The following is a 20,258-nucleotide window of genomic DNA, read 5'->3' as shown; positions in this document are numbered from 1 at the left end:
AACCTGGCTTCAGATGGTGATCACTGTAAGTCCTTCCCCTCTCTGTTCCCGATAAATGATTGTTTTGAAACTGCATTCCACATGAGACTGTTCCACGCTCCAAGAATAACGTTAACAGTGAATTCTCGGTGACTTGACAGAAACCATGGCAAGGAAAAAAAAAAAAAAGCCAGGAATGTGTTCAGAGTATAAGGAAGACACAGGGATGGTCAGGCTGCCCTGAGTACCTGCTAGTCAGGAGGTGTGGACTTTGCTTGAAGAAGCAGGGACCCAGCCTCACTGCCAGGCAGCTCACAGCTGGCACAGTGGAGGCTCCATGGAGCCCTGAGCAGGGCTGGCTCTCAGTTTCTCTGAGTTGTGGGCACTGTGCAAAAGCAATTCCAGGTGCTGTGGGGCTGTGGGTGTTTTCTCACTGACTCAGAGTGCAGCCATCCCTCATGTTCTTGGCAGCTGACCTGTAAAACAGGTAACCGGGGAAACCAGCACTTGCTTTGTGTTCAGAGGAGTTAATGAGTCAGGCATTTAGGAGGCACTGTCCACACAGCAATGTGCTATTGATACAGACAGAAGGGATCTGTGCTCCTGAGGCTGCCTTTGTGAGCAGCATTTACTGAGCAGATGCCCAGATAACAAGGGGTCTGTATGAGCCAGTGCTTTAACTGGGTGTTCCAGGATTCAGCCACTTCCATGGTGTATTCATGACAGGAAAATCTGCTGCTGCAGGGTCTGGGGTTTGGAGTGAATACCTGTAGTGTGTTTTCAGAGCAGGGGAATTGTATAAAAAGCTTTAACTGTAACAAAAGCATCAGATGAGATCCTCTCATAATTAATGTGCACAATCAGGCAAAGCTGCAAAGTGTGGCTCCCCAGTTTCCTAACACAGGCCTGCTGAAACCAGCGCTATTCCCATCTGGGCTCTTGCAGAGGTTCTCCTTTTTGTGGGGAAAGAAATGGAGGGGGAGAGGAGAGATGGGAAGTGCAGTTTATGAATTTTCTGACAGAAAACAGGTCAGAATTTCAACAGAAGGCAGTCATCCCACTGAAATGGATGGCATTTTGCAGCACAGAAAGAGAGGCTTGATACTAGCATCACTGTGGAGAGGTCTGGGGGCTTCCAGGAGCACAACCGTGACCTGAAGTTAAGTTTTGCTGTGGAAAACAAGTGCCCTTTCACGTTCTGTTTTGTGTATCCAGGTGGATCGCCTACGAGGGGTGCAATTTTTTAGGGAAGCAGATTCTGCTGGAGCCCAGGGAGATTTCAAACTGGAGTGAACACAGTGGCTGGAAAGTGATTGGCTCCCTTCGTCCTGTGAAGCAGGTACTGTAAGACTTGAGTGAGGAAAAGGGGTTTTGTGGACAGGGTTTTGTGCACAGGGATCAGTTCTACCAGCAAGCACATTGGGGTGTGTTGTACTCCTTAAATCAGGCCAGGTGATGACAGCCAGAAGGACCCTCTGGAAGATTGCTGAAGCAGAAAATGTCTCTCATGGCAGTTATTGAGATCTATGTTAGGTTCCTAAAGGGAAATAATTCCCAGTTTCTTGGTGCCAAGTTTTGTTTTTCTTAATTGCTCATTAGCATGTTCTGTGGATGCTCTATTTTTACACTTTTGCCATATAACAATATAATGAGAAAACCAATTTCACACTGCCTTGTTTCATAATTAACATAAATGGAAGCAAGAGTGAATTTTATTGTGCTGTAGCCTGGATTTCCAAAAGAGGTAAAGCTATGCAGTTCCCATCAGCTTTCCCCCCCACCCCCTCTCTGCCTCACCCCAGGTGATTCTAATTTCAGTCTCATTCAAAGGTTCAGGTCTCTAAACCACAAAGAGTAACCAGACACTCTGCTTATGCAGGTTTTGTTTATGGATGTTTGGTGGGAGAGAGGCCTTACTGTCTGTAGCTCAGGGTTTAATATGGAAAAAAAGGGAGATTTAAAGCTCCCAGAAAAAAAGCTGTGCTGGAGCTGGGGCTCCAGCAGAGCTGCCCTTTTAACTCCCTGCTCTTTATTTGCACTGAAACCAGTGAATAACAGAGCAAAATCCTCTTTATTTTTTGAGTAAACCAACAAAGAGGGATACCAGGTCAGTGCCCTGTTTTCCATGTGTGTTCAAAAACAGTGGTGTATCTCTCTGCCATATATTCCAGTTAGTGAGGGCTGAATTTGCTGCATGTGTAACTCTGTAAGTTTTGTGTCCCAAGAATTAAAAGCTTGCGGAGTAGAGCCTCTTTACTGCCCTTGGAATGAGTGAAATGTGCTGAACTAGGCATCTTTGCAGATCACAGGAATTAGTTCTGTAGCCATAATTACATTTAAAAAAAAAAAACAACCCTATCTGCCATTGCTGTTTATAGCTGCCCATCTGCATGTGTAAAACCACTTACTGTACTTCACATGCACGTTTGTTTCCAACCACAAAATTACTGAACATCCTCAACTGAAAACAAAAACTGAACATAGAGTTTAGAGGATTGATGGAGGGGAGGGTGGTGGAGGGGAGGCCTTCTCCCATCTATTTGCTTGATCTCTGTGTTGTAAATCTCTCCCCTCACCCCCTGCAGCCAGCAGTGTACCTGAGGGTGAGGAACAGGGCCCAGGGGAAGTACCTGACCGTGGCTGGGAGCCTGGCAGACATCAGGGCGACCTCGGTGTGCGCGGCCCCGCGCAGTGGCAGCAGCTCCCAGCTCTGGCACTACTGCCAGGGGCTCTTCAAGTCCAAGGTGAGCTTCAGAGTGATTTTCTGTTAATGCTGCCCTTCATGGTCTGTTATTAATGTTAAAAAAAGCTGATGGTTTAACATTAAAAAAATAAGGAACAAAGACCACCGCCTTTGATCAAGCAGCTGGTTGCGTGTTGAATAATCTATTCCTCGCTTGCTTCCCAGGGTTTTACCAACTACAGCACAATTTACTGCCATATGCTCAGTGCCTGAGACAAGTTAGGCACAAAACTGAGGCTCTGTGCCCTGGATCTCACTGCTCTCCTTGTTTCTTAGGCCAACAATGCCTGTCTGGATGTCATTGGGGGCAGAGACGTGCCTGGGGCCAAAGTTGCCCTCTGGACAGAACATGGGAAGGACAGGCAAAAGTGGAGACTCAATGAGGATGGCACCATCAGTTCATACCTCAGTGAGCAACTGGTGCTTGATATTAAAGGTATTTAAAACCAAAAAACTCTAAACCTCACAGGTTTTAAGTGTGTTTTTTGATTAAGGTTAGCTTCCATACTCCAGGTTTGGGGTTTTTTTGGTACTTAAGGTCAGAAACTCAATCCTACCTTTCCTGTCCAGTTGCTTGACAGTGGGACAAGAAACAGCAGGGCAGGGAGGAACCTTTCTCTTTTGATTCCAGAGGTTAATTTTGATCAGATCAGTCGTTGTGCTTTGGGGAGTTAAGTAGTGCAGATGGCAAGAAGTGCAAGTTACAGAAGACAAAATGGTGAAGGAAAATCAACCAGAGAATAGCTCAAAAAGAGAAAAGGAGTTGAAAAAGAAGGCTGGTTAAAATTGTCATTGCTCAGTTGTAGACACCAGCCCCCTACCTCATGGAATTCCTATTTTTCAGCTGATTTCCTACTTAGTCACACTTCTCAAAGATTGTGCATGATTTTTATGAGTATTTCTTTAAAAAGTTTTTCCTTCATGACTTCCTTTTGTTTTTAAGGAGGAAATTACTACGACAAGAATCACATCATTATGAATCAGCCAATAGAAAACAAACCTTCACAGAAATGGGATATTGAAATACTGTGAGTAAAATCCACCCCACAGATGGGCTTTTTGTGGGCTACCAACATCTAGAGGGGAAAAAAGAAGCCAACTACTGAAGTCACACATCACTGGAACCGTAAGCAGCAGCTCCTCTCTATTTTCCTTCATGCCAAGCACCAGCTCCTAAAAGAACTGAATTTTGCACAAATCTGGAAGATTGGGAGGTTGATCCAATGTCTCTCTGCAGGGAAGCTGATTCTGCAGAGGCTGTTCCTGTGATAGTCACCATTACTCTTCCTCTGAATTATGAAAGGTAAATGCAAAAGAGCAGGCAGAGGTTCTGCAGCATGGGAAGTGCAAGAGATTATGGGGGAAAGGCTCTTCAGAAATGCTGTCTTTACCTCCCTGTCACACTGCTGGAAGCTCACTGAGGAGTGAATGCACTGATGAGCTTCAAGGAACTTGAGTTGGGCTTTTATGTCCCAAGTGAAACTGTTTAGGCTCCAAGCGATCCTGAATCATGTCTCTCATTAAAATGCAATTGATTTTGTTGATAAAGACACCTTTGAACTGGAATTCCAGCTCAGCATGTGAAATGAAGCAATACAGGGGCCTTTCACCCCCTAAATGATACTGGTAAGCCTTTGTCTTCTCTGCTTTTAACAGCACCAAATTTCCAGTTTGGCAGAAACCAGCTTCCCGTGGCAGGTATTTCCAAAGTGCCAGCAGCCTGCATTCCAGGGCTGGCTCCGTGTTCCGGGGTCAGCGTGGCACCAAGGACAGCTGATGCTCCAGAGCTTGGTGTGCCAGGGCTCTCCTCAATTTCCACACTATGCAACCACAGCTATTGCTCCAACAGAGCCAGAGACCTCACTCACTGCAGCTGGTGCTTCAAAAGCTTTTTCCTGGCTCACTGCTGACCAACTACAGCCCTGTGGAGGGCTGTGAGCACCTGAGATGGAAGAGAAGTCCCTCAGATCCCTGGCCTGAGCATCACTAAATTAATCTTCATTGAAAATATTTTTTTTCCAGCATTTGTATATTCAGGGTATGTATTTCTAGGACTATTTAAAGAGTTCAAGTTAGCTGAAGACAAGATATTTGAGATTCCAAAAGCTCTGCCAGCTGTGCACTCAAACAGGATCATCCCCAAACAAAGACACAGCTCTAAGTTTGCCATAGAAATAAAATATATGGATGTCTATTTTTGTATGAAATAGTACTATTTAGAACTCTATTTAAAAAAAAATCTACTTGCACTTACTATTTTACATTCTAAAATGATCATAAATCTGCTGTTTGAGTAACAGATCCTCAAATGTATGTATATATTTTTTCAACTGAAGCACTTGTTAAGCTTTTTTCCATATAAGTCAGTACAGCAAGTGTTCTGCATGTGACTTTCCATATGAAATTTTAAAAGCCTGTGTAAAAGTTGTAGTTTTTTAAATGAAGAATGACTAAATCATACTTGGTGTCTCAGTGTTACATAACAAAGTAAAGCAGGCTTTTGTACTTAAGAGACCTTGAATGTAAAATGCTAAAGCATGTATATTTTAACTGTATAAAACTTTTTAGGAGAAACATTTTGCTGGTTGGTTTCTTTTTAAACGAAGTAAATAGTAGTTTTCAGTAGCTGTTGAGCATATTCCAGTAAAACATTTTTTTTCCAGTGGCCAAAAGAGGGGGATAAGTATATTGAGTATGTGGCTGTGCTGTTACATGAGATTGCATATTAAAAATCAATGACACATTAAAGTAACTGCACCCATCTCATCAAAACCCACTCAAGTGAATACTGAAGATACAGATTCCAGCTACAGGCTTTTGGGTTACTTTCACTTGAAACTGGTGCTGGGGGAGGCAGAGGATAAATATTATTGTTTGTTTATTCCAGGGATGGCAACATCTGAGGGAAAAGGGGTTTTCTTGGGCAAAGTCTTCCCCCTGTGGGCACAGCACAAGGCAGCTTTTACCAGGAAGCTTTTGTTCTGTCAGGGCAATCAAAGAGATTTTCCTGCTGATGAACTTTACAAATGAAAAAAACAAGTTAATGTTTTATGCCCAAGGTTTTGGAGCCTGCTCCATGTATAACTTGAGCCGTCCTCCAGCAGCTCTCCAGAGGGAAAGGGACACCACAGCACTGGGAGCACTTAGAAGTGACTTCATCCAGACAGCCCTGGAGCTGTGGCTCACTTACCTGTTTTTCCCCATGCCCAGTTTTCCAAAAGTGTGGAAGGACATTTAACATTTGGCAGCAGAAAGCAGCAAAGTACAGATACTGCAATGCTTTGTTAGCACTACAAACCAGAGGCTGGATGGATTAAAAAAAAAAAAAATTTAATAAACCTTGCTCTCAAGAGATGCTTAATAGCCAGGAGCAGCTAATTCATAAAAGCATCAAAGAACTTCAATCAGACATTCAGTCCAGAGTGACAAGGCAAGGTTTTCTTTCTCTTCATCTGAGGTAAGGTTAAGCTCTTTAACATTAACAGTGCTGCTACTCCAGATCTGCCTCAGTGCATCCAAGTATGACAAAGGGAACCGCAGCCCGTGAGTCTGCTGGGGAAAAAGAGACAGGAAAAAACCCTTCAGCAAAGTGCAGTGACTTTATTACACATCAGTGTGTGTGAGGGAGCAGCAGGAACGTGCTCCATTCCCACAGCACACTGGAGTTCATGAGAGCAGCCTCCCAAAGATACAGTTTTATCCAGACCTTTTTTACTCAGAAGTAACTCTTCCATGCTGTAGCACACTACAAGCTAGGGATGTTTATGGTACATGTGACTTCCTCCTGTGGTTTCCACACAGAAGAAAAAAATAATTTTTAATTTACCCTCTTGCCTAACCCTACCCATTATTTTAGCAAGGTCACAGAGCTTTATTTCTAGCTGACACATGCAGTCTTTGGGCACAGAAGCACAGAGGACCTTCATTCCCAGGACTCTGTTTAAGGGCAGGAAGGCTGTGCCTGTGCTGCTCAGGTGCCAGCGTCCAGCCTCAGCTCCAGAGGAATAGTGAGATTTACTTCAAAAGGAAAATAACTGCTAGGCAAAAAGCCTTGCAGCAGTGGCCAAGCCAAGGCCAGGCTCTGCTCTGTTCTGCCTCTTTGGAGGAGCTGTGCAGACCTGAATTATATGGTAGAAGAGTGAATTCTTTACTCCCAGTGCTGACCTGCCCCAGGCTGAAGTGAACAGCCCTGCACAGGGTGTTCCAGTGGACACAGGAGCTAACACGGGTTTAACATGTCAGAAATGAGGTGCAGAGATCCCCATGGAACATGTGCAGCCTCAGACAGGACCTGCTGAAGGACACACAAAGTAAGAGATGCTTTTAGTTGCTCCAGCAGCTTTGTTAACTGGCCCACAGGGCATGCACAAGATATCCCATTGGCATCTCAAATGTTTAATTAAGCATGAGATCACATTACTTAGTTCTCCTATTCACAGCCTGTGTTGCAGCTTCAGCTCATCCAGGTAACTCTGGGAACAGGTTGAAAAGCTCTGGGTGCTGAAGAACACAGCCAAACCCAGGGCAAGATAAATTTTGGGGTGCATTTGCAGGAACAAACCTGTGCCAGGCCATCCTCACTGGCAGTGTCATCCTCTCTCCCCATCATGTGAGTTTCTCTCCTGTTCTTTAAGGAATGATACACATAAACCATCTCTCTGCAAATTTCATCCTGAAAGACAGCAGGAAGAAAATGGTTACAAGTGATCCACACCCCCACATTCCCCTCACTCCAGTGCCAGCTCCTTAATTCCAGAGGCCACTCTTACAGCAAGGACAGCAAGTCACCTTCCCAAATGAATGACCCAGCAGCCACCTCCCACATCAAGAAGGGACTCTCCAAAACACCTCTGCAAATTTATTTACAACCTTCTGCCTTAAAACTGCCCCTGCTGGAGTCACAGGACTGATGCTGTGTAGAAAACAGGCCCTTTAAGGCACCTCTCCTAAGAAATCCTAATGAACAGGTGTGCATCAATAATCTCCAGTCTGAGACTGATCTGTCTTAAAAATCACATGTCCATTATCAACCCTTGGCTGCAAATCAGTTGCAAAAAAAATTGGAAAAAAACGGTTTCTAAACCCAACACAGTATCACAGCACTATGGACACAAATAAAATGGAGGTGAAAAATCAAAGTTCTGCTATGTTTTTCTTGGAGGGAAACATTCCACTCATTAAAAAAATTAAAAAATCACCAAACTTTTACAAGATAAGACACAAAGAAAATGGATTTTCCCCCTCCACCCATTTTTTTTTTAAATTAAGATAAAAAAGCACTTCTATAATTTCATACTAATAAACTTTCACAGATAAGCAGCAGTGTAAACACAGGATGATGCAAGATGCCAGTATCTATGTTGTGGAACAATTTTTAAGTGCCACTGTCACCCGCTTTAGGTACAGAGATAACTCAGTAGTGAAGACTAAATGCAACCAAGAGAATTCCCTCTCTTCAGGAACCCTAATTTTATAACTTCTTCATGTTCTTAAATACAAGGAATTAAAAGAAAAAATCTATTACCCATTTGCCATTTTAGCTGCTGTAATGACCTACCCCATGTGATTCAGATAAAAGGCATGCAGAATCACTGAATATAATTCTGTACCTCTCTCCAGAAGGCTGGAATGTACTCAGCAAACAGCCCCAGGATCTCCTGACAGCAATAATGGGATGCAAGATCCAGCCAAGCAGAACTGCACAACCCTTTCAGTACAACAGAGCAACAATGTCTCCCACTCCCCACCCCAGGCATACAAGGGGGGCTGCTTACACTTACAGCATTCTCTTGATCTGGTTCCACAGTGATGATAGCATGGTCTCTATACTGCAGCCTGATTTTGCTATTTATTTTTGGCAATTTCCCACCTAAGAAGAATAAACTCACCCTTAGAGAAGGAAGAAAACCAGACATGATACAAATTGAGCCCCCTGTGCACTACCTGTTCTCTCAGAGACAGATTTTTTGTTAACCAGTGTTTGCACAGCCACAAGTTTTCAAACTTGTGGTGGAAGGAGAAATGAGAAAGATGTTTTAATTCTAGGATAACCTTTATTTCAGTCTAAGGGAAATGGGTCATATCTCCCACCAGATACTGGGAATTGGCCAAGGGAGGAGTGCAAACACACACACACAGAGCCAGGCACCACACAAAGCTGGGCCTAGACTCTGATCTTGGCCTGCCATTAAATGCTAGAAGTTTTAAGAGGCAGACTTAGCTACCACCATCATATCAGCAAGTTTTGGGAAGTTCAAACTCTACCTGGAGTCAAAGCATCAGAGTCACATCCCAAGTACGGCGGCAACCGGTGCATAATGAAATCCTTCTTCAAGTCGGATGATCTCAGTTCCCTGGAGTTCTCCAGACTGTCTGCAAGCCTTCTCAGAAGGCTGCTCAGCTTTTTGGTGCAGTCAGCTGTGTTCACCTGCTAAACATTCACAAAGAATACAAGCTGAACAGACCAGGCCTAAAGCAGTGCAGCAAAGCAGTGAAAATCTGGACACTCCTTAGTCTCAAACCAAGCTTTATTTCTTTTGCACATTCCCCACGAACTGTTCATGTGTCACAGCTGAAGCTCACTCTCCTTGCTCTGGGGATAAAGGACTTGCAAGTGCAGCTGAAGAGACCCTTGTTCCTCCTGAGCTGGGCAGCAGCAGGACAGGACCACCATAAGGAGGTCCCACAACAATTCACTGCTTCACTGACTTAAAGACTCAGAAGCCTGGTCTGACAGAACTTTTTCTGTCTGACAGATCACCTGGATGCACCATCACTCCCTGAGTCCCACCTACTAACCATGAGCAGCTGCCTTGGAATGCCTGTCCTCAGCGCCACGTCCTCTTTTGCTGTATCAAACACCAGGCCAGGAATTGCATCCAGTAAGAAGTCTCCCCAAGAGCTGAAGGACAGGAAGAAAAACATAAATTACTGAAATAGTTGCACTAAAATAAAACACACATCCTACTTTTTTTTTTTCCTAACTAGTGTAAGATGTAAAACAATTATTGGTTTTTTATCACGTCTACTGAAATGTTTCACTGTCTGCTACCCAGTGGGAAAGAACAACTCTGGCCAATAAAAGGAATTGGACATCTATTTCTTAGTGTTTCTCTTGCCCCTAGTTTCCATCTGCCAGCAAATGTCTTCAGCTACTCACTGATTTTCCAAACTGCCCTGCTTATCCCACACGAGCACATCTCTCTGCCTGCTGGGATCTGGTCCAGACAAACTGCTTCAACAGAGATGTCCCTTTTGTCTTGGTGCCTAAAAACACCTGGAAGTGCCACCTTCTCAGCTATTGCTATTTTTAAATTCTCTTCAATTTTCCAAGGAAACGTTTCCACGTCATACTTCCATCTACAAGCCAAATCAAAACACCAGGACTGCTGCTTATTTTACCTACGCTCGCTGACAGCAGGGGCAGAGGAAGCCTCTTACACTTCATTGCCAATAACCTTAAAGGATGATGATTCCACTTTTTAACCTTGGAAGAAGAGTAGTCTTGAAGCTTTTCCTGCTCCTCTGCTCACCCATACAGACATCCCCAGGGAACGTGCTCCTGACAAGTCACGCACTGGACCGGCCTTGGGCTCGTGCAGCCATGGAGAAACTGCAGTGACTCCACAAGAGGCTGCAGATCTCCAGCAATCCCATTACAAGGAGATGAACCCTTGGCTTCCCAGCACTGCTTGAACAATAATTCCACACAGATCCAGCTGGACAAACCCTGCTGTGCACAGTGGCCACAGGAAGAGTGGCCAGCAGCACTGACATCCTGGGCTTCCACAGTGGCACAGCTGGTGGTTAGAGATTCATCCCACAGTTATCTAAAATATGCCCAAACTTGTTCTGACCTGTGTTGCAGCTAACAGAAATCCTTCCCAATTCCTCAATGAGGCCAATAACTCCAAGCCCAACACCTGAGAGCTGATTAGGTGGCAGCAGCAGCATTTTTTCCCTTTGTGATAACAATGTTTCAATGCAGGGATCAGGACCCGACCTGTATTTAAAGAAATCTGACACTCATGCATGGGGTAGAAAATTAAAAATACAGATTAGCAGAGAATATCTGCATGGAAGAATCTGTCAGAAGAGGTGTGGGTGACCACCAGATATAGGAGGAAACCTGATGAAAGGAATAAGTCACAGCTCTTTATCTGGATTATGAAATGAACAGCAACTGCAGCCACTGGTGAGGGCTTTTTTTTAAAAAAACAACAGTGAGTTTGCAGTTGTAACATTATCTTCCACATTAAAGTCTCCAGCTGGTAAATAATAAATAAAACAATTAAAAAGCAATCAAGCTTGCTGCATGAAAACCTGGCAAAGAGGCAGTTTCAAACAATGCTCTCGTTCTCCTCCTTCCCCCAACCCTCAAAACTTCAATTACTGCTACCTCAACACTTAAATTCTGTCCCTAACAGCAGGGCACCTATGTAATAGTGGGGTATCTACCTATATTCCACATCACCACACCTCTGGGGGGAAGCTAACTTGCCCTGTCCCTATAATACCCACAGGCAAACACAAACCACACAAGGGCTGAATAGGATGAACACAAAAAGACCCAAGCAAAGCTCATTACAAGGTTATTTTTTTTTAAGAAACAGGACATCACTTCCTTGACACACCAGCTTCAGGTCTCTCCTGTTCACACACATCATCTGGCAGAGGAAAGTCATACAAAACAAAAAATAAAGGGGAATTACTTGTTTTGGTAGGTGCTGATGGTCACATGTGTTGAATAGGAGATCCCATGAGGAGTGTCAGCCTGGTGAATAGTCCCTCTTGGGAAGTACAGTAAGTCACCTGGCTGCAGGAAAATGAAAGAATTGATACATTTAGGCCACTTGGTCAAACCTTACTGTAGTCCAGAGAAAATACTCTCTAAGCATACAAACTGACAATATATATTCTTTAAAAATCACAAAATTGAGCAATTCTCCAATGTACACTTCAATAACATAAAGCACTCTAAGGCAGAAGTCCAACACCTCAAACTTTCCAACCTACTGTCAATATTTTCTCTACACCTGTCTGCAAACATGAGCTTTTCACATGGTAGGACATGCACAGTCCTGCTGAGCTGCAGGAAGGGGAAAAAGAAGCAGCTGAGATGAATCTGGTGGTAATTCAGTGCCCTGGGTATGTGGTCAGATCATACCAAAAGAAAAGGCCAGTGTTTCACAAGGAAAGTCAGACAGCCTGAAAATTCTAGTTAAAACACTTCAAAAAACAAGTAGAACCTTCCTCCTCCCCTGTCTTCTCACCAATGTAAACTAAATATCTCCACAGAAAATAATGCAGATTGAGGAAGTCAAGACAAGAAAAAAGCACATGAAACTGCCTCCACAAAGGAAAGATCAGTTTACTCATGGCTTATCCTATAAACCCCAGCACAAAGAGAAAGGTCATAAATCAACAGTGAATGAAATCTGATTCCATTTTTATCTTATGGTCCTTAAACTTGGTCACATCAGCAACTTCTAAGAGCCCACCAAGCATGACTACTTTTCTTGCTGCCACAGCCCAGACCACCTGGAGCAATTAAATTAAAATACCTTTAATATGAATTCATGTGTGGGACTCCCAATCCTATCTTCTGGCTCAACGTTATACTCCCGAGCCAAAGGCACCGTTGGTTTGTAGAGTCGCCAGTGCTTCTCTCCTTCCAGCTGAAGGATGAACACCTGCAAAAGACCAGGAATCCAAAGTTTTTGGGGGGGCCTAAGGAAGCCCCGCTCCCCCTCACACATCCAACTCAGCAGGTATTTTAATTTACCTCCTGTCTTGCCAAGTCTGTGGAACCAAGCCAGAAACCAGGGACAGAAATAGTGGCACAGGTTGCTTTTCTGACAAATACAGGTTTTCCCCTTTCCTGCTTTGAGCTAGTCCACAGCATGGCAAATACAACTCATTCCACATTACCTTTTAGGTATCTAAATGCTGAATTGTACATTTGAACTAAATTCTGTTTAGAGACAACAGAGAGGAGTTGTGAAGTGTGATCTGTTTTATCCCAAATTTGGAAATCCTGTTCCTCTCCAGTCACTTAAACTTAGCCATAACTATTAGTAGACTTTTACATATAAGGAAACACTTGCAAATAATTACCCTAAGTTTTCAGTGGAAAAACAGAACTCTTTCTAGACTGTTTATGGTGGAGGAGAGGTGGAAGCACACACAGAGGCATCCACTGCCAGGAGCCCACAAAGGGTCTCACAGACAAAGTGGTGTTGTCCTACCTCAACATCATCATAGTGAGGGGGAAGGCCCTGAGACCCCTGGGGGGTGATGTAAACATTGGATCCCACCAGAGACCCAAAGTAACACTCCAGCTTCTCCTGAATCTTCCACAGCTCCTCCTATTAAAAAGAAAAAAAAAATAAAAGCTGTTACTACTGAAGAGCTCAGCCAAGCCTGGCTGCCACAAGCCCATCACTGGTGAAGAACGGTGACATCCCCACAGGAACACACAGCCTGGGAAGCAGTTTCTCCTCAAGGCAAGTATTGTCGTAGCAAAGGAGCTCTACCATGATGGAAGTTGTGGGTAAGCCAAAAATTCTGGTGCCTCAACAGAACACTGATTGCTCTCTTCCCTGTATCAACTTCAGGCTGCAAAGCCAGGGAAAAACAAGCCTAAACAAAGGAGAATAAACCACCCATCATCCCACCTGCATCAAAGAGAGAATAATACAAAGGTTAGACACCTATTACAAGTGACTCCAATCGTCTGGGAATATTCAAGCACAAACTTTACTCATCCATTCCCAACATGTGACAGGGAAACATCAGGAGATGCCAACAACAGAATCAGTCACTGACACTACAATGTGTATTTGGGTTCTTATCTGGGCTCACAATTAGACTGTGCTGAGACCCTGGGACAAAAAAAAAAGACTGCCTAAATCAAAGTACCTACAAGTATCCAAGTCCTTCACAACTGTGCAGCACCACTGTCTCCTTCCCATACACGGAGACTGAGGACACTCAGCTAAAATGGGGTGGTCACTTCCATGGTGCAATTCGATGCTAATCCATTGGCAAGAATGGTGAAGTGTCCTGGAAATACTTGACATGGTTTCACACCTCACCCTTGATTAAAGGGGAGTGGTACAAAAGCCGCTATCTGCACAAGGGAAAAGCGAGGCAGAAGAGATAATTTAAGCACAGATGCCCAATCATCAATTATATGCATTTTAAAAAAATACTTAGCATTACAGAAAAACATTATAGCATGAATCTGACTTTTCTCTTACTGCAGAGCACTGAGACATGATGGGCAATGCAGAAGTATAAACTGTGTTTTAATACAGTTCATGCAAGGATTTCAGCAGGTCATCAATGCCAACCTCCCCTGGGCACAGATACAAAGCCATTTTGCCGCTCAGCAAAAGCTACACATTGTAAAGCAAGCATTAACAACAATGAAACAATCCCACCTTAAATCTCTGAGGCTGATGAAACTGTATTGTTGCCTTCTTCTGGTCAAAATCCTTCTTCAGCTGCACGTAATTCACTCTGCCTTCTTTATTTAAAACCTTCTTTTTCCCATTCACACACCTGCAGACATTCACATCTTGTCCGTAGTACAAGCCCTGGCTGCACAGCTCCTTCAAGTGTGACAGCTGGAACAGGGACTGGTAGTAAGCAGCCACCAGGACATCATTTCTCCGAACAAGCAGTGGCTTTTGCTCCCAGTACTCCCTGAAAAACACCTCTTCTTCGATGGGAGAGATCAGGCTCCTGAAGAGGCTGTCTGGGCTCTCAAAACTCAGGATGGACGGAGAACCAGCTGCATCCAACTTGGGCCGTTTACTCTGTGCCTGTGCTTCCTTGGGCACATCAGCAATCTTCCCTCCTTTCTTGGGCATCTTCCTGTCCAAAAGGAGAGAGACCCCAAACAATCAGCCAGCAACACAACCTCAAGAGGTCACAGGCCCAGGGCAGCAGCTCTTGCCTTATCCAGGGGGATTTCAAAGTATACTGGGAGCACCTGTGCCTTCAGATGCTCACTTACTGCTCCAAAAGGCCTCCAATCCCCTCTCAAATCTCAACAAACCCCAAAGGGCTCTGCTGGGAGCCATTCCTCACAGGAGCTCACATCCCACAGCTGAGTTTATACTGAAGAACATGTGCTGAAACCCAATGGATCATTACCAATGCAGCAACCCACCCACACAAAGAACCTGTGAGCAAGTGGTCTTCTGTAGCAACAGCTGCAAATTATTGAGAAAATAAAAATCAACTCAGCTTTAAGAGACTGAGTGGCAACATGCAGAGGGAGGCGGAGAGAGGGGGCAGGATCAAAAACTTGTATTCTTATTACGCTTCCTTCAACAGTAACAGTTTACAAAAGAAGGAATGTTGTTAGGCCTTTCTGTTGATGCTATGTAATTACTAAATCTAAAAGCTTAAGACTTGTAAAATGTACCAGTTTAAGGACCAAAATGCCAAAATTCTGTTTTAATTTCTGCCAAGCTGTCAAACTTCGTGGTTTATGTAGAATAAAAATAATTCCATCATACAAGTAAAGACATTTAATTTTAAAGCTGAAAATAATTTATTTTGTTTTTCCACAGTACGTTGTGTACAATTATACGAGAATAAAAAAGTTAATTCACAAATGGTTTAGGTGCCAAGTTCTCAGGAAAGTTAAGGCACAAATCGAGTTAAGAGTAGGTCTAAACCATGTGCAGGCAGACTTGCCAAGAGTCTGCTCCAGCATCTCCTCCCCCAGAGCAGCAGTAGAAGCCTGCCTGGGGAGCTGAGCTAAGCATCCTGAGGATGAGCCAGCACCAAGCCCCGGAGCAGCACAGCCTGGCAGCCAAGTGTTCTGACTCCTCCTGGGCTGGCCAACCCAAACTGACTCTGGGCACGTCTGAGCCAGTCTGAGAAGCCAACCCAGGAGGAGTCAGAACCTGCTGATGCTTTCATTTCCCAGTAAAAATGGCAGCTTTGCTCCCAAAAGCAAATGCTATCAATGTACTGAGATGCTTTTACTTGTACAGACCCCTCATCCTGAAACCTAAACCCCAGTTCTGGTATTTCCAGGCAGCACTAAGTTCTCCTGTGCAGCAGGACACCCTGCTGCTCCCCCAGCTCCTGGGGCAGCCTGTCCCTCAATAGTAACCTGTGGTCACCTCAGTCCTGCAGGAGGGAATTCACATCACCACCTTCCCAGCAGGACGGACATTCCCAGCAGCAGGAAGCCACTGTTCTACATGAGGCAAGGGAATGCATAAAAAAATTTAAAACTGCAAATTAGTCCCTTGTTGGCAGCAAGATCTGAAGATGCTGCTGGCACTAGGATCTAAAACTGGCATTCCCCAAATGTCAGGAACACAAATGCAACCATTCCTGATTTGATGGTTTTGAATTCCAGACCTAAAGCAGTCATTTCAACCTCTCAGCTCGCTCAGATGGATCTAATCAAGTTAAATTCACATATGTACTGTTCACAGAACTCTGCTTCATTTACTCCACGTGCTTCTCTGTAGTGTTTTATTAGTTATTTACAACTGGAAACCCACCAAATGGTTTGGGTTGGAAGAGATCACCTGGCACAAGCCCCTGCCATGGGCAGGGACATCTCCCACTCCATCTATTTGGTCAAGGCCTTATCCAGCCCAGCCTTGAACACTGCCAGGGATGGGGCAGCCACAACTTCCCTAGGCAAGCTGCCAGGGCCTCACCAGAAAAAATCCTCCCTTACATCCAATCTAAATTATACTCTTATTATCCCCTACCCTCTTACAATGTAAAATCTTTTCCCCTTGTCCTGTTGCTGCAAGCCCTGGTAAAAAGTCTTTTCTCTGTCTCTCACACAGTATTTAACTACTGCAAAGATATCCCTGGAGAGCCTCCTCTTCTCCACGCTGAACCAGCTCAGCCTACTCAGCCCGTCTTCCCAGCAGAGGCGCTGAGCATCTGGGTGGCATCCTCTGGATTGGCTCCAACAGGTCCCTGTCCTTCCCTGCTGGGACCACCTCTCCAGCTGGGATCTCTGGCTCCAGCAGATCCCTGTCCTTCCCTGCTGGGAGCAGCTCTCCAGCTGGGATCTCTGGCTCCAAACAGGTCCCTGTCCTTCCCATGGAACCATCTATCCAGCTGGGATCTCATGCGAGCGGAGCAGAGGGGCGCAATCCGCTCCCTCACGCAGCCCGCGATCAGCGCACGGCCGGCCCGGTCCCATTCCTCACCTCCCCACACCCCCAGGTGCTTCTGGGCAGGGCTGGAGCACGATCCCAGCGGCAGACGGGGACAGCTGCTGTGGCCAGTGTCGCCAGTGTCACTCGCACCGGGACACAGCGCCCGTTCCCGCACGGGGACTCGGCCGTGAGGAGCAGCGGGAGCACGGGCGGGCACGGCGGCTCCGGGGACACGCGGTCCCGCCGCCGGCCCTCCCCTTCCTTCCCCTCCCTTTCCTTCCCCTCCCTTTCCTTCCCCTCCCTTTCCTTCCCCTCCCTTTCCTTCCCCTCCCCTTCCCTTCTTTCCCCTGCGCTTGCCGCAGCCCCGCACTCACCCTGCGGGCGGCAGGCAGGCCCGGAGCCGGGCCGGGGCCGGCCCGCGGGATGTGGCCGCTGGAAGGAAGCGGGAGGCGGGCCTGCCGCGCTGGGTGCCTCGGGAGGAGACGCTTCCGGGCGGCCAGAAGGAAACACGGCGCTATTCCAGCCTTGTTCCTGTGTGTGTTCCAACAGGAGCGCCACGGTATCTCCGCTGAAGTTACTCAGAGGATTAAATTTTGCTTCGTACACACAACAGTGTCTGGGCTTTAGCTTTTTTTTTCTTTTCCCGGACCAAAATCCTGTTCCAGAGTCCCCCTGAGGCTCCCTCAAAGAAATCATCAGAATTCTTACCGAGCACATGAAAACTTCCAGGAGTACTTTTAATTACCTTTGCTAAAGAGGCCTATTAATGGTTTCGTTTACACTGGCTATTGACATCAGAAAAAGATGTTAGGTAGTCTTTGCTAAAACTTTATTCTTGTGTACTGATAGTTTGAAGAATTATAAAACGTTTAAGAATGAAATTGTCCGGACTTAAAAGTTTGCATCACCTACGCTAACAACCACAGGATGTTTTCTTATTACAGATGGGTGCAGCAGCAGATGAATAGTGATAAAAATAGTGAGGCCACATCCTGCACCTCGGCCGGTCAGAGAAATCATGACAAGCTATCATTTCTGCTCCAAAAATCCACAAAGTACCCTCAGCGTCACTGCCTGAGTGCCAGCAGGATGAACACTCACACAAGTATGTATTTACATAATGCCTGTGGTGCTGTAACTCGCAGTAAATGTTGTGGCATATAAAACCCTGCAAAACCGGCAGGAACGGGAAATTCTCGTGAATACCTTTTTAAAGACTTCCGTGCTGATCTGCAGAGACAAATTGTCTGAAAGTATTTATTACCATACCTGTCAGGAAGTTAACACACACTTCAGAGGGTCATGGGAGCTTTAGCCAGCCCTCTAGCACCCTCTAGACAAGAAATCATTCGTTTGTTATCTTTTACTATTTGTACAAGCAATAGATTTTTTTAAGCATAATATATCCTGGTATCATCCCTGTCACTCCATTAAGAAGATAAAAATTATAAGCTTTTCTGTAAAAGCATGCAGTTAAATATCATTTACAGGAGCGTGTAGTGAGAGGACAAGGGGGAATGGCTTCAAACTGAAAGAGGGGAGGAAAGGGAAATTATTTGGAATGTTTTTTTCTGTTGGAGGCTGAGGCTTCACTGTTGGCTACACAACAAATACTTCTTGTAGGGCAGATTAAAAAAAAATATGTGAAAACGATGTTACATTTGTTCATGGGAAAGGTCTGGAAGACACATTACACATCTGGAGCAACTAGATGGGATCTTCTTGGGCAATCTGGAACATCTGTGCAGGATGCCCCATATTTGCAGTGTAGGAACAAGGCTGTGATGGTGTGTTTTTATATTCAACTACACTATACATCTGCTCAGCTTGAGGTCTGGTGTGCTGTTACTGTTGCCAAAGCCTGTGTGTCCTTTCACTTTGCATTCCCAGCATTGTCATTCCTGGTATGGTTCTGCTTTCCATGACAGGATTTCCTGGAAAAGTATCAAAGCTGTCTCAGCTCTGACACATTTGTTTGGCAGCGCTCTGTGCCACACACTCGGTGAGATTTCAGTCACTCAGCACGCACAGTGTCACCGCTCCTCCAGCTCTGGAACTGGGAGCCTGACAATGAAGCTCTTTGAAAAAGTTGAGACATCACCATGCTCTGAACAAACCAGATGAGAGCAAGAAAATAAGTAAATTAAATAAGAAAAGAAAAAAAGTAAGTAAATAAAATAAAGTAAATGAAGAAACTAGAGAGTGATTTAGGCTTCCAATTTTATTCCCACTTCCTTGACCAATAAATTTGACCAAGCAGTGACCAAGCATTTACCTTGTGACACATTTTTCCACCACAAATGATAATTTTGAACTGACTTTGTAAATATAAACTCAGCTCATTAAATGACAGATGGACCCCAGGAATTTAGTGGAAAATGCTCCTTATTTGGGAAAGTTACAAAAGTGATCTTGATTCTTTTCCTGGAGTTGTGAAAACTTTCTGTGTTTATCCCTGAACATCCTTAATTCAGCCTCCTTAGCCTGAACCTAAGGATATTTCCATGAAGGATTCATCTGAGACTGACAGGTTTCCTGTATGTGTCTCTGTTTTGGCACAGCTGTTTCCTTTTTTTCCTGGAACTGTGCTGGGGATCACTGCTGTAAGGGGCAGAGGCAGCTTTTCCTCACTGGAACATTCAATCTCAAAAGCCAAAGGGAGAGGGAGGGAGGCAAAACCCCAAGTTCACGTGCAACATAAACAGAAGAACTGAAGGCGTGGTTGCTTTGTTCTCTTGACAAAGTTGTCTAAAACCTGTTTCTCAAAACCTGTGTTTCTAAACCAAAGGGTTCTGCAGGAAGCAGGGGATTACAGCAGGTCCAGGTGGGGCAGAGGTGACATGTGAAGGACACAGCTCGTGCTGGGGATGCTGCTCACCCACCTGGGAAGTGGCTGCAAGTGCACGGGGTCTGGGATGTTGTTCCTGTGCTGCCTCAGGGACTGGTGAGGCAGATTCTTCAAAACAGAGGTCCCATGGAGATTCATGGACAGCTGACAAGGGTGAAGGGTTTTCTTGAAGCGTTGTTGAGGCATGATCTATAAAGCCCCATCAGCCTGGCCTTCTGCTTCCTGCTGGTCCCTACTGCACTGGTGAGCCATCATTTTCCCCCTGGTTCCCATCCCAGGGCAGAGGCTGCTGAGGTGCACACAGGTTGCCCTGGCAAACTGAAATGCAGGAAGTGAAAGAAGAACAGGAGCTATCCCAAAGTGGTTGGTGCCAATTGCCGACCAAAATGGAGCACAGGTGAAGAACAGAGAGGCTGATTCGAGAGGAAGGGTTGGCGTGCAGACAGAGACAGGGCAATACCTCAGGTGGGAGCTGCTGTCTGTTCAGGGGCCTGGCAAAGGGCTCCTTTAGTGAGCTCCTGTGCTACTGCAGCGG

General features: G+C 45.2%; 3 protein-coding genes across 7 annotated transcripts in view; 2 read left to right on the top strand and 1 right to left on the bottom strand.

The window, feature by feature from the left end:
- The window catches only part of CRYBG3 (crystallin beta-gamma domain containing 3), an 82,741-nt gene extending 76,950 nt beyond the window's left edge, over positions 1 to 5,791 (top strand). The window contains exons 19-22 of the mRNA XM_058830509.1: positions 1,195 to 1,318; positions 2,565 to 2,723; positions 2,999 to 3,158; positions 3,666 to 5,791. Coding sequence (XP_058686492.1) covers positions 1,195 to 1,318; positions 2,565 to 2,723; positions 2,999 to 3,158; positions 3,666 to 3,754 — 532 coding nt within the window. The 3' untranslated portion in view covers positions 3,755 to 5,791. The remainder of the gene's footprint in view (positions 1 to 1,194; positions 1,319 to 2,564; positions 2,724 to 2,998; positions 3,159 to 3,665) is intronic.
- Positions 5,792 to 6,031: 240 nt separating this feature from the next.
- Positions 6,032 to 17,343, bottom strand: RIOX2 (ribosomal oxygenase 2). Of its 5 annotated transcripts, none has more exons than XM_058830626.1 (10): positions 17,250 to 17,343; positions 14,167 to 14,602; positions 12,970 to 13,089; positions 12,286 to 12,414; positions 11,434 to 11,537; positions 9,521 to 9,623; positions 8,987 to 9,152; positions 8,497 to 8,591; positions 7,284 to 7,394; positions 6,032 to 6,274 (listed from the first exon to the last, which is right to left on the bottom strand). In XM_058830626.1, exons 2-10 carry the CDS (start codon positions 14,596 to 14,598, stop codon positions 6,113 to 6,115), a joined length of 1,422 nt encoding a protein of 473 aa, XP_058686609.1. In that variant the 5' UTR covers positions 14,599 to 14,602; positions 17,250 to 17,343; the 3' UTR covers positions 6,032 to 6,112. The 5 variants fall into 5 exon arrangements, with proteins under 5 accessions (XP_058686609.1, XP_058686628.1, XP_058686639.1 ...); XM_058830645.1 differs by having other exon boundaries at positions 6,032 to 6,271; XM_058830656.1 differs by having other exon boundaries at positions 8,503 to 8,591; positions 17,250 to 17,341.
- Positions 16,817 to 18,942, top strand: LOC131581002 (uncharacterized). Its single transcript, XM_058842876.1, has 4 exons — positions 16,817 to 17,062; positions 17,238 to 17,434; positions 17,820 to 17,980; positions 18,804 to 18,942. Exons 1-4 carry the CDS (start codon positions 16,817 to 16,819, stop codon positions 18,839 to 18,841), a joined length of 642 nt encoding a protein of 213 aa, XP_058698859.1. The 3' UTR covers positions 18,842 to 18,942.
- Positions 18,943 to 20,258: the final 1,316 nt, after the last annotated feature.

Source organism: Poecile atricapillus, chromosome 1 (assembly GCF_030490865.1).
Source record: "Poecile atricapillus isolate bPoeAtr1 chromosome 1, bPoeAtr1.hap1, whole genome shotgun sequence".
Classification (NCBI taxonomy): domain Eukaryota; kingdom Metazoa; phylum Chordata; class Aves; order Passeriformes; family Paridae; genus Poecile; species Poecile atricapillus.
This window is presented reverse-complemented; position numbering and strand designations above follow the sequence as displayed.

Coding starts and splice junctions, on each gene's coding strand:
- RIOX2 (XM_058830626.1), bottom strand. CDS start 14,598: ATGCCCAAGAAAGGAGGGAAGATTGCTGATGTGCCCAAGGAAGCACAG. Junction 8,592..8,986: donor CTCTGATGCTTTGACTCCAG/GTAGAGTTTGAA, acceptor TATTCTTCTTAG/GTGGGAAATTGCCAAAAATA. Junction 7,395..8,496: donor ATCAAGAGAATGCTGTAAGT/GTAAGCAGCCCC, acceptor GCTGTCTTTCAG/GATGAAATTTGCAGAGAGAT.
- LOC131581002 (XM_058842876.1), top strand. CDS start 16,817: ATGGAACCATCTATCCAGCTGGGATCTCATGCGAGCGGAGCAGAGGGG. Junction 17,435..17,819: donor GTTCCAACAGGAGCGCCACG/GTATCTCCGCTG, acceptor TTCTTATTACAG/ATGGGTGCAGCAGCAGATGA. Junction 17,981..18,803: donor CAGGATGAACACTCACACAA/GTATGTATTTAC, acceptor TTTCCATGACAG/GATTTCCTGGAAAAGTATCA.